Here is a 14,102-nt window from a genome sequence, read left to right on the forward strand (position 1 = left end):
AGAGGGCCAAGTGAAGCAATCTGATGTCTGTACAGCTGTCATCAGCAACCCTGTCCCTATTTTTACATCTTCAAAGCATACTGGGGCCAGTGTACCTGATTGCAAACTCTCTGTTGTGTCTGTGAAGGTGAAATCTGTTAAAAGTAGCAGCCATACATACTTACACCTTCCTCAATTTGGAAAGTACTGCTTGCTTTTGTACTGAGAGGATGATGGAGGATCATCATATTGAAAGCAAAAGAACAGAAATTCTGCTTAGAACCATGGAACAAAACATACAGTGTTAATGATCAGAATTCCTGCACGTACCTGAAACCTTCACACAGTTCAACATTCCTGTGAATCATAGAAATATTGTTATAGACAAAGACTTACAAAAGTGGCCTTATCTGAAAAATATTAGACTTCCCGCTATTAAAGGAAATGCCAGTCTGCTTATTGGTGCCAATGCCCCAAAGGTACTGGAGTCGTGGAGGATCATTCACAGCCAAGGAGATAGGCCTTATGCCATCGAGACTGATTTAGAATGGGTCATCAGTGGTGTATTGAGTGGAGACTCGTTTACTGATGAACATGGCCGACTGTTATTTAAACAGGATAAGATGAAAGACCCAAACCCAGAGCAACATCCTGGAGAGGCCAATCACCAAACCTATGGAAATTAATTTTATTTCTCTTTTTCTATTTTTTTTCCTTCCTTGCAGACACACACAGAATAATTAATGAATGACTTTTGAAATGTGTCTCCTCACTTGTAAATGAAACAAAGGTTATTTTTGACAAGAAAATAGCCCTTTCTGTTTGTTGTTCTTCAACTTGTAGGTTCCTTTTGCTGTTGCATGCTGCTGCTTGCATAAACGTTGAGACATTCTGTTTTGACGCTGTGTTTATGATGGAGAAAAAAAGACAAAACAAAATGGAGATATCAATATAAAAAGCAATATACTATATAGCCCTGAGGCAAAATTTAAAACTTTTAAACAAATCCCTGCCGACAGCCTATTTCCTCAAGTTCTTTTTTCTGTTTTAGTTCTGTTATAGTTTGTGCTGTCAGCTCCATACATAGCTATGTATTTATTATGAGAACAGAATCACTTTCCAGTTTGAATGTACTGACAGCAATTCAATATGGAGTGCACTGCACATAAACTGCAACTAGACCATTTCTTTGGAAAAGGTTCAACACATTTAAGTAAGCAAATAAACTTTCTAGTTAAAAACCCAAGATTAACTGAAGTCTGCTTGTCTGCTCAGGTGCAGCCACCCTGCATGTTACTGATGGACACATATGTTTCTTCAACATGACAATGCTGCTTGGGAGGCACAATGCACACCGGCCTGAGGCAAAGAACACTGGCAGGAGAGAAAAAAAACAAAAGACGCAAGGTAGGAAAATTCAGCCAAGCCAGCAGACCCCTCAAGTGACAGCAGGAAATCACTGTTTGAACTTGTGAAAGTTTAAAAGACAGCTTACCCAGAGGACAGGCTCTGTGAGTAATCTAAGTAACTAAATAGTTTTTTAGGCATGGTGCTGGTTGTGAAAGCATCTTCATGTATGTATCAACTAAAAGTTGTCAGGGTCTATATGCCTTCCCTTTTCCCTTTTAGAACATCCTACATATAGACTGACAGACAACATGACAAGCCCCCTCATAGTAAGCCAAAACGGGCTCTCAACTATGATCTGGGGTGGCAATGTGAAATTAATGTGGAATTAAAGTTCTACATCTTAGCTTCTATACGTGCTAAGAAGTGACCAGTGTATGAAAACTAACACTATTAAGACAGTGAATGTGTAAGAAAGTCAAGTCAAGATTGCAGTGACTTAATAGAGCAGTCTTCTAGCCTTGTCTTTCACTCAAAGTATCTACACTCAAAGCAACATTCAACCATTCATACTGTACAGCCCTTTTGACCATAACTCCTATCAGTGAATGCATCTGCAGCATTCTGACATTCAGTATCTTGCCCAAGGACACAATGACATGACCTTTTGAGCCACAGTCGGCAAAACAGAAAATATAGACTGTGTGAATTTAAAGGGATGGTTGCTGTGCAAAAGTCCATGATTTTTACAGTTGGAGGTAGTGGTGATGTATCATACAGTTTACATTTCTGAATAAATTACAAACTATACACATTAATCTGGTTTTTTTAACACTCTTCGTTCGTTGCAAGTTTTAAAATATAGTGAATTCCCGGCATATAATCAAACTAAGCTGAGCTGGAGGTGGGAGAGTTGATGATAAGATTTTCATTTGTAGTGACCCGGATGGACAGGATTAGAAATGAGTATATCAGAGGGACCGCTCAGGTTGAGCGGTTTGGAGACAAAATTAAAGACGCATGGTTGAGATGTTTTGGACATGTGCAGAGGAGCGATAGTGGATACATTGGAAAAAGGATGTTGAAGATGGAGGTGCCAAGCAGGAGGAAAAGAGGAAGACCACAGAGGAGGTTCGTGGATGTACTGAAGGACCTGCAGTGGGCTGATGTGACAAGAGGATGCAAGGTATTGGGTGAGATGGAAGCAAAGGGAGCAGCTCAAAGAAGAAGTTGGCATGGATTACATGTTCCAAACATGCATAATAGATATGTGTCTACATTGTTGCATGGGGTCCAGACCAAATGTAAACCCATTTGATTCAGACATCCAGATTATATCTTTGTCAGGAACGTCCTTGCTTATTTCAGCAACCACATTCAAACCACATTCTACACATACATGTAATATATATGACTCTGCAAACATCATTCTTCTTTAAACTGAAAAAGGTGTTTGTGTAAAATGTATAAAATCTCACACACTTGAATAGAATTCAACTAAGAAAACAAGGGGAAGCAAAACTAAACAATGATCAGGAGACAAGAGAATAGCTAAATAAAACAGGAAGTAACAAAACACGGAATCACCAACAGAGACGAAAACTTTACACGGCACTGGGAACACAGGGGAAGCCTGAGAACTGAAACAAATGATTAAATACAAAGTAAACAATAACCAAGAACAGAACCCAGATAACTAAAACTAAGAAGGCCTGAAAATCTCAGTATTAAAGACAGACAGAAAACTAAACAATAAAGATACCAAGAACAAAGAACTGAACACAAACGCACTGGCAGTCCAATGAGAAACTAGAGAATGGAACTCAAACTGATAACTCAGTTGCCAAAATTGAGTTCAAAGTCCAAAACACAAAACGCTGGGTCAGAGACCAAGGACCATGACATGTATAACTTTCTTAAATGTCTATTGCTTTGTGTTATATTTATTTGTACATTAGGTTGTGAGTTTCGTGTGCATTTTCTGAAGGGAGAGTTTTCAAAGTTTTATTGCTGAAAAGAGTGACAAAAGGTACTAGGCTGAAAACCAATTGTGAATGGCCGTGATCTCGGGGCCCTATTGAAGCACTGAATTACAAACAGAAAATATTGTGTAGTGAAAATCACTGCATGGTCTCAGTAACAGTTCTGAAAACCATTGTCACTGAACATAGATTTTCACTGCATCCACAAATGTTAAACTGTACCTTTCACAGAAAATATACTAATCTAAACTTTACAACCTTCTCATACCAGCGTCTGTGAACGTGACATTAATGTTATTGACGCAGCGCCAATCACATCACAAAATGATAATTAATGAAAAAAGAGGTGCAGTACTTTGAGGAAAATGGGTTAACCCAACCCAGTTATATTCCATGGAGCTCTTCGAGTCTGCTCACCCCTAAATCGGATGGTGTGAAGCCCACAAGTGTGTGTTCACATGTGGATGTAATTAGAAATAAGCAGTTGAATAAGGTGTATAATGCTGTGTTTCAGATATATTTTGTTTGTATTTATATGGGTCAAATTTGGTTCACACACTGTGTTAAATATTGAGTGTGTATGCAGTTACTCCGCTCCCACCAGTAGGAGGCACTGTGAGATGGTGGTGTGCCTGCCGCTCGTGCATTCCCCTCATAGCTGAGGAGGAATCAGAGACGACAAACCGCTTCTCCTGTGTCATCTTATTGTTTTCCATTATTCCAGGTATGTTGTGTTTGAAACTGTAAGGAAAATGGGTGTAACTGCTAGTTAATGTTTGTAGACAAAGTCGAATTCAGAACGATGGTGTTAATTAGCGGTAAGATGCGTTATCCTTTGTTTATGAGATCGATCGTCACCGAGAGTGAAAGTGACAGCAGTGCGGCCATTTTGCTAGCAGGCAGCTAACTACTGAAAGCCTGTGTGAGCTGATGCACTTTCATTCTCATTGTTTCATGTATTACGTGGCAAGTTTCTCTATGTATTTGATGTTTATATCTTTGTGCTAGTTAAAAGGTAGATTAAAACTGAGAAGAGTAAAATGTATAAATTAATCAATATGTTTAAAAGTTTGTGTTTATTTACTTACTACTGTTTAATATGGAGTCCATTAATACCTCATGGTATTTTTCTAAAGGTACATTTAAAATACAGTACTAACCAGTGTTAATCTGTGATATGAGAAAGAGACATAAAGGAGATCTTGTAACAGAGTTAATGTCTGATGAATATGTGTGATTTATGGACACTGAAACATGTCTAAGGAGACATTATACATATGTGTGTACAGCAAGATGATGCTGATTTAAAATGGACAGTGTTAACAGTTAATGATATGTGATGTGTTAATAAAAATAGCTGAGGAGGAATCAGAGACGACAAACCGCTTCTCCTGTGTCATCTTATTGTTTTCCATTATTCCAGCTATCGGTAAAGCTGCTCACGGGCGCTGTGAACCGGTACCCGTTACAGTTTTTCTGGGGGCTCGTCCAGGGTCACTTCCTCTGCCAAAACGGAAGCTGATCCAGTGATATCGACACCGAGGACCTGATGTGGCCAATCAACCCTACCTGCCTCTACATCTGATGAAGAGTCAAGACTGTGCCTCAGGAAAATAACAGCCCATCAACAACAAAGACAGAGTACGGTTATCGGACTGCGTGACCAAGGACGAGGAATAGGGAAGCAGCCATGGCAGACAGTGAGAGGAAACGCTTGGTGTGGGCCATCAAGAAAGACCTGTTCACTCTTTCTGCAGATCAGCTGTTCCAGATTGCCAAGTCGCTGAGGGCAGTACCTGAGATGAACCAATCTCAACTTGAGTCGGGGCGTGAGGATGATTGTTTTGAGTACATCAACAGTTTCATGTGCAGTAATACTCTACTAGAGTCTGAGGATGAAGGTATGGCTCATTTGTTAGATTTGAGAGATGTAGTTGATGTGACCATGAGGGGTTGTGTGTCTGAGGAAAATGTCAAAATGCATGCAAAAGGTGATGACATAAACTCACAAGTTGCTAATGTAAGTGGTGAAGAGACTCAAACTAATGGTGATGCTATTGATATCATTGTTAATGATGCAAGAGAAGTTGACAGTGCTAATCACCATTCAGCCACCACAGTGACATGCACACATGAGACAGAAATACACAAAATGCTAACCACTTATGAGGAACTTGGTAAGAAGATCATGCAGAACATACCCACATCCACTCTGCATTCTACATCTCACTTACCAGTAAGACCGCAGTCCATCCCACAATATAGAGACTTTGCACACACCAAACCTGTAGCTGGGACAACACCTGACAAAGTGGTCTCCTTAAGGGACCTTTCTTATCTCCATCGCCGGGAGTTTAAGATACATGGGGGTCAGATTGCAGACCAGGGGTCAGACATCAGCTACAATAATGTTTGCCGTCAGATTGAAGAAGGATTAAAGGAGCAGTTCAGTGATGCAGAAATTGTGAGAGCTGTCCTCAGAACTATAAAACCTGGACCTTTCAAGGACATGTTAATGAATAAGGATGAGTTAACTGTTGAAGAGCTTAAAGGCTTCCTCCACTCTCACCTGGGTGAGCGAAGCAACATGGAGCTTTTCCAGGAGCTCATGTGCACCAAACAAAAAGACAGTGAGACTCCTCAACAATTTCTGTACAGAGTCATGGGGCTAAAGCAAAAGATTTTATTGGCCTCAAAGCATGCTGACACAGATGTGAAATACAGTGCAAGCACAGTTCAAGATGTTTTCCTCCACACTGTATACCAGGGCCTTGGGCACAAACACGATGATGTTCGCCGAGAGCTCAAACCACTGCTTGCGGACGCTGGTGTGACTGATGAGGCAATCCTGAAATGCATGAAAAGGATACTAAGTGATGAAAATGAGAGACAGAGGCGCTTAGGTCCTGTCACCCGTCAAAGACCCACAAATGTACACAGTGCCCAGGTGGAAGCTAATGCTGCTCAGTATCCCAGTACCAAGGAGGAGAACGTGGGGAAGAAACAAAAGACAGATATTATCCAGCAACTAACAGAGAAGGTTGAAAAGCTGACCAGTCTTGTTGAACTCATGCAACAGTCAATGCACACACAGAAACCAGAGCACGTCAGTAACCTAAAGAAAGGAAGGACAGATGACAAAAGAGAGAGACCGTTTGGCTGTGACAAATGTGTTGAGCAGCATCGCTCTGACTGTACACACTGCTTCTACTGCGGTGAAGAAGGTCACAGAGCAGTGGGTTGCCTGAGAAAGCCAACACGTCAGGGAAACTGGAGCCGGTCCCTGCCAGGGGACAGACAGTGACCGGGTCCCTACAGTCCCAACCTGCCATACGCCATACCAATGAGCCTGACAAGCAAAACTTGGCAACCGTCAGTATCAAAGACCAAAACAGTGTAACAGAGAATACAGGACAGGGAGTGCTAAAGAAATCAAGTGTCACCTCCCATGTCCTGTCCAGCAGCAAAAGTGAACGTCTGGCAAAGCTTATTGGGAGCAAAGCCCTGGTTCGCTGTAACCTGAATGGCCTAGCTGTCGCCGCTTTGCTAGATACAGGAGCTCAAGTAAGCATGATAGACAGAGACTGGAAGAACAAATACTTACCTGACAATACAGTTAAATCACTAAGGGAGATTATCCATGATGATGAAGAACTACAGGTTTTTGCAGTTAATGGTGATGTCATCCCCTTTGATGGCTGGGTTCCACTTACTGTGAATTTGATGGGTAATGAAAACCCAGATTTGTCAATCACTGTGCCTTTTCTTGTTAGTAGTCTGCCACTTGAGAGACCACTGCTAGGTTTTAATGTGCTGGAGGAGATGATGCAGGAACAGCCTAAAAAGTTAATACCCATGCTTACCACTTTGCTCTGTAATGCCCTGTCAATATCTACAGAGAATGCAGAGCTCCTTGTAAATGTCATCCAGGCTGGCAAACCCCCTGTGCAAAGTGGTCGTCTACGGACTGGCAGACAAGACACTGTCATTCCAGCAGGACAGGTAACCTGGGTTAAGTGCCAAGTCCCACCCAACATGGATTGTTCTGATTCAGTCTTCCTGTTTGAACCAGACATCAACAATGTGCAGCTGACAGAGTTGGATGTTGGAGAAGGCCTGTTAGAGGTGCAAAATCCAAGGAAGCCATATGTTGCTGTACCTGTTGGGAACAACACAAAACACGCAATCAAATTACCGAGAAAGACTGCTCTGGGCAGTATACACAGTGTTGAAAAAGTCATCTTACCAGAGCAATCTGACATGTCTGAGCCCACAGTGACAGTCAACAGTGTCACTCCAGCTCCTGCTAGCCCCAGTTCACCCTCATGGCAACCTAATATTGACCTCAGTCATCTTGATGAGGAGAAACGAGCTGTGGTTAACAAAATGCTTTGTGAAGAGGCTGGAGCTTTTGCACGTGACAGCAATGATATTGGGTGCATACCAAGCTTACAAATGTCAATCACCCTCCGTGATGAGATCCCTGTCCAGAGGACTTATTCATCAGTCCCTAAACCACTTTTCAAAGAGGTAAAAGAATACATACAAGAACTTCTGATGAGAGGCTGGATAGTCAAATCCAAATCCCCGTATGCTGCTCCGGTGGTCTGTGTGAGAAAGAAAGATGGCAGCCTGAGGTTATGCATTGATTATCGTCTCCTGAATAAAAAGACCGTTCCTGACCGTCACCCACTGCCCAGAATACAGGACCTGACAGACACCCTTGGTGGCAATGCCTGGTTTAGCATCCTGGACCAAGGCAAAGCCTACCATCAGGGCTTTATCTCTGAGAGTTCACGGCAGTTCACCGCCTTCATCACTCCATGGGGCCTCTATGAATGGATCCGGATCCCATTTGGACTCTCGAACGCCCCTGCAGCCTTCCAGCGGAGCATGGAGGAGATGCTAGGTCCCCTCAGAGATGAATGCTGCATTCCATATCTCGATGATGTGCTTTGCTATGCAAAAACGTTTGATGGGCATGTTGAGGCACTCCGAAAGGTTCTCCAGGCTCTCCAGCATCATGGAGTGAATCTAAGGCCCGAGAAATGTGAGCTTTTTAAGCAAGAAGTCAGATATGTGGGCCGCCTTGTGTCATCTGAAGGGGTCAAAATTGACCCACGTGATCTGGAAGCTGTACGAACTCTAACAAACAAAAGGCCACAAACAGTTGGAGATGTAAGGAAACTGACTGGGTTCCTGGGCTATTACCGCTCATACATTCAAGATTTCTCCCGAATCGCCAAACCCATCTATGAGCTGCTTCAAAGTAAGTCAGGGAAAGCCCAGACCAGAGTACAAAACAAAACCACTAAACATCCACAGTTGCCCTCCCGAGAGCTTGTTAACTGGACCACTGAACATCAGCAAGCTCTTGAACAACTGGTTACTCTCCTGACAAGCCCACCTGTTTTGGCCTATCCAGACTTTAACCTCCCTTTCACCCTCCATACTGATGCATCAGACCAGGGTTTAGGAGCTGTCCTATATCAACGCCAGAATGGAAAACTGAGAGTCATTGGATATGGCTCAAGGACCCTCACTCCGTCCGAACGCAATTACCACCTGCACAGTGGGAAACTAGAGTTTCTCGCTTTGAAATGGGCTGTGTGTGAGAAATTTCATGATTACTTGTACTACTCTCCACACTTCACCATCTATACTGACAACAACCCATTGACTTACATCATGAGTACAGCAAAGTTAAATGCGGTCGGCCATAGGTGGGTGGGTGAACTCTCTGATTTCCGGTTTGACATCAAGTACAGGCCTGGAAAGTCAAACGCGGATGCAGACACTCTGTCTCGCCTTCCTTTGGACATGGAGAAATATGAAATGACTTGCACAGAGAAGCTCTCTGATGAAGTTGTTTGTGCAACATGGCATGGTAGCCAGGCAGCTGAGCGCAAAGATGTGGCCTGGGTTGCAGCACTTAATACCTCCTCCCCAGATCTACACCAAAAGCCTTACCCTAACCTACCAACCATAAGCCATGATAATCTGGTGAAAGCACAGAGAGAAGATCAAGCTATAAGTCAGATAATAGAGCTGAAAGCATCAACTACCAAAGTGACAGATGAGACACGCAAAACTCTAAGTGGAGCTGCTCGGAGGATGCTGCAAGAATGGAGCAGGTTATACCTGGAAAATGACCTCCTGTACCGACAAACAAATGGGCGGAAACAGTTGGTCCTCCCTACCAAATACAGAACATTAGCCCTTAAGTATCTGCACAATGAGATGGGCCATGTTGGCACAGAAAGAGTGACCCACCTTGCTAGAGAAAGGTTCTACTGGCCGTTTATGGCAAAAGAAATTGAGGACTATGTCACTCGGAGATGTCCATGTGTCAAAGCCAAGAAGCCTGTCACTCATGATCGTGCTCCTATGGGTAGCATCACATCAAGCTTCCCTTTGGAACTTGTGTGTATTGATTACTTGCATTTGGAAGCAAGTTGTGGAGGCTACGAATACATTCTGGTGGTGCTTGATCATTTCACTCGATTTGCTCAGGCCTATCCCACAAAGAACAAGAGTGGAAAAACAGCTGCTGAGCGGATTTTCAGTGACTTCATACCCCGATTTGGATATCCGGCCAAATTGCATCACGACCAAGGCCGTGAATTTGAAAACAAACTGTTCGAAACGCTGCAGAAACTGGCTGGAGTAGGTCACTCAAGGACAACGCCATACCATCCGCAGGGCAATCCAGCTGAGCGATTGAACCGCACCATACTCCAGATGTTGAGAACACTGACAGAAAGTGAGAAACTGCGGTGGAAGGACCACCTCCCACACATTATCCACGCATACAATTGTACTCGACATGAATCCACTGGCTACTCACCCTTTTTCCTCCTCTATGGCCGTCATCCACATCTCCCAATTGACTTGCTGTTTGGGTTGACTCGAGATAAGGAGTCATACTCGCCAAGGGGTTATGCGGAAACATGGGCTGAGAGAATGGCAGAAGCCTATCGGATTGCAAGTGAGAACAGCAAAAAGTCCAGTGACAGAGGGAAAGTAATCTATGACAGGAAAACCAAAGGAGTCATGTTGCAACCTGGAGACCGGGTTCTGGTAAGGAATCTCAGTGAACGTGGAGGGCCAGGCAAGTTAAGATCATATTGGGAGAAGACTATCTATATCGTCAAAAGTCAGCTTGCTGAGAGTCCAGTGTACATTGTCAGTCCTGAGAGCGGTGACCACAAGAAAACCAGAACACTACACCGCAATCTCCTATTGCTAGTAAATGACTTGCCTGTGGAAGTTGTTTCACCCCGTGCCAGACATGTCCCTGACAAGAGACCAAAACACAAAGAAAGACAGACAGACGCACAAGAAATGGATGAGAACGACAACTCAGACTCAGATGATGACTGTGTCTCTCATTACTGGCTCAGAGTACCTGCGGAAAGAACTGAAGAAAGATCTCTCATCAACCATGAGGAACTTACCTTTTCTCTGAGAGATCCTTGTCAAAACCCTGTAAGAGACTCAGTTGCTCCCGAACCTGTGATCAGCAGTGGTCATACGGTGCCCGAGCACAACCTGTCTCCTACAGAAAGTGGAGCTGAACAAAACCAGGATGAAGACCAGCGTGCTCTTATTGAACCTGAGACAGACAATGGAGTTCAAGAGCGATCCCAGATCCGATCCCAGACCCCACCTGTTGAGCATGATCAGCCAGAGATTAGAAGGTCTGCTCGTGAAACAAAACCAACACAATTTCTCACATACAACACATTGGGTGAACCATCAGTCCGATCACAGACTAGCGCAAATACAGTTTCTGCACACACAGCACCATACTCACCTGTCATAGTTGCATCTCACACACCTCCACCACTGCCTCTTTTGCCATACATTCCAACCATTTGGACACCATGCACACACCCCATTTTGTACACCCAAACACCATACATGCCACATACACCAACTCCATACATGCCACCCACCCTGGTGTGCGTTTGAAGAGAGATCTGTTCGTAATAAACGATAATAGGTGCAACCTTTAAGTTGAAAAGTTGGTAAATGATTTGGTAAATGTCAGGAGACATTTTTATTTTTGTCAGGGAGCGTGTGAAGCCCACAAGTGTGTGTTCACATGTGGATGTAATTAGAAATAAGCAGTTGAATAAGGTGTATAATGCTGTGTTTCAGATATATTTTGTTTGTATTTATATGGGTCAAATTTGGTTCACACACTGTGTTAAATATTGAGTGTGTATGCAGTTACTCCGCTCCCACCAGTAGGAGGCACTGTGAGATGGTGGTGTGCCTGCCGCTCGTGGATTCCCCTCATAGCTGAGGAGGAATCAGAGACGACAAACCGCTTCTCCTGTGTCATCTTATTGTTTTCCATTATTCCAGGTATGTTGTGTTTGAAACTGTAAGGAAAATGGGTGTAACTGCTAGTTAATGTTTGTAGACAAAGTCGAATTCAGAACGATGGTGTTAATGAGCGGTAAGATGCGTTATCCTTTGTTTATGAGATCGATCGTCACCGAGAGTGAAAGTGACAGCAGTGCGGCCATTTTGCTAGCAGGCAGCTAACTACTGAAAGCCTGTGTGAGCTGATGCACTTTCATTCTCATTGTTTCATGTATTACGTGGCAATATGTCTGTGTAGATTCTCAGTTAACCAGGTCATAGTAGTCTCTGGAGCTTGAAAAAGGCGACTGGACTTCTTTTTGTTTCTTGAAGACGTTTCACCTCTCATCCGAAAGGCTTCTTCAGTTCTCAACCAAATGGTGGAGAGACCCAGGTATTTAAACCCCTGTGGGCGTAGTCCCCTGGAGGTGGTTATGACCCTCTATTGATCATGTGCTTGAACACATGTGCCCAGGTGTGAAGGGGGGCGTGGGTCATATTTAATCAGTGGTTTCAGTTGAAACCAATTTAGGACTCCGCTCCATTGTTTCCTGTGGCCTATTGAGGTCACTGGAACAAAGGTGTGAATGGGGGTTGAGACGTCTGGGAAGGGAGCTCAGGACAGCACTGTAAGCGGGGGAAAGTTGGTGACGTAATCCACCTCCTCTGTTCAATGATGGTTGTTCACAGTGGACATAGATGGCTTCTTTCACTCCTCTTTCAAACCATCTGTTTTCCCTGTCCAAAATGTGGACATTGGCATCCTCAAAAGAGTGCCCTTTTTCCTTCAGATGCAGATGCACTGCTGAATCTTGTCCTGTCGAGGTGGCTCTTCTATGTTGTGCCATTCGTTTGTGAAGAGGCTGTTTGGTTTCACCAATGTAGAGGTCCGAGCACTCTTCACTGCACTGAACAGCATACACTACATCGCTGATCTTGTGTTTGGCGGGTTTGTCCTTGGGATGAACCAGTTTTTGTCTTAGGGTGTGACTTGGTTTGAAGTATACTGAGATGTCATGCTTGGAGAAAATTCTTCTGAGTTTCTCTGACAAGCCTGACACATATGGGATGACAATGTTGTTCCTCTTGTCCTTCCCATTCTCTGTAGTTTGTGTTTTGAAGGCCAAACACAAACTACAGAGAATGGGAAGGACAAGAGGAACAACATTGTCATCCCATATGTGTCAGGCTTGTCAGAGAAACTCAGAAGAATTTTCTCCAAGCATGACATCTCAGTATACTTCAAACCAAGTCACACCCTAAGACAAAAACTGGTTCATCCCAAGGACAAACCCGCCAAACACAAGATCAGCGATGTAGTGTATGCTGTTCAGTGCAGTGAAGAGTGCTGGGATCTCTACATTGGTGAAACCAAACAGCCTCTTCACAAACGAATGGCACAACATAGAAGAGCCACCTCGACAGGACAAGATTCAGCAGTGCATCTGCATCTGAAGGAAAAAGGGCACTCTTTTGAGGATGCCAATGTCCACATTTTGGACAGGGAAAACAGATGGTTTGAAAGAGGAGTGAAAGAAGCCATCTATGTCCACTGTGAACAACCATCATTGAACAGAGGAGGTGGATTACGTCACCAACTTTCCCCCGCTTACAGTGCTGTCCTGAGCTCCCTTCCCAGACGTCTCAACCCCCATTCACACCTTTGTTCCAGTGACCTCAATAGGCCACAGGAAACAATGGAGCGGAGTCCTAAATTGGTTTCAACTGAAACCACTGATTAAATATGACCCACGCCCCCCTTCACACCTGGGCACATGTGTTCAAGCACATGATCAATAGAGGGTCATAACCACCTCCAGGGGACTACGCCCACAGGGGTTTAAATACCTGGGTCTCTCCACCATTTGGTTGAGAACTGAAGAAGCCTTTCGGATGAGAGGTGAAACGTCTTCAAGAAACAAAAAGAAGTCCAGTCGCCTTTTTCAAGCTCCAGAGACTATTACGTGGCAAGTTTCTCTATGTATTTGATGTTTATATCTTTGTGCTAGTTAAAAGGTAGATTAAAACTGAGAAGAGTAAAATGTATAAATTAATCAATATGTTTAAAAGTTTGTGTTTATTTAATTACTACTGTTTAATATGGAGTCCATTAATACCTCATGGTATTTTTCTAAAGGTACATTTAAAATACAGTACTAACCAGTGTTAATCTGTGATATGAGAAAGAGACATAAAGGAGATATTGTAACAGAGTTAATGTCTGATGAATATGTGTGATTTATGGACACTGAAACATGTCTAAGGAGACATTATACATATGTGTGTACAGCAAGATGATGCTGATTTAAAATGGACAGTGTTAACAGTTAATGATATGTGATGTGTTAATAAAAATAGCTGAGGAGGAATCAGAGACGACAAACCGCTTCTCCTGTGTCATCTTATTGTTTTCCATTATTC

General features: G+C 43.3%; 1 protein-coding gene across 1 annotated transcript; it reads left to right on the forward strand.

The window, feature by feature from the left end:
• Positions 1-9,581: 9,581 nt before the first annotated feature.
• Positions 9,582-11,917, forward strand: LOC115799762 (uncharacterized). Its single transcript, XM_030757040.1, has 2 exons — positions 9,582-11,030; positions 11,511-11,917. The coding sequence occupies exons 1-2, from the start codon at positions 9,612-9,614 to the stop codon at positions 11,529-11,531; spliced, it is 1,440 nt and encodes a 479-aa protein (XP_030612900.1). The 5' UTR covers positions 9,582-9,611; the 3' UTR covers positions 11,532-11,917.
• The last annotated feature ends 2,185 nt before the right edge of the window (positions 11,918-14,102 follow it).

Source organism: Archocentrus centrarchus, chromosome 20 (assembly GCF_007364275.1).
Source record: "Archocentrus centrarchus isolate MPI-CPG fArcCen1 chromosome 20, fArcCen1, whole genome shotgun sequence".
NCBI lineage: Eukaryota > Metazoa > Chordata > Actinopteri > Cichliformes > Cichlidae > Archocentrus > Archocentrus centrarchus.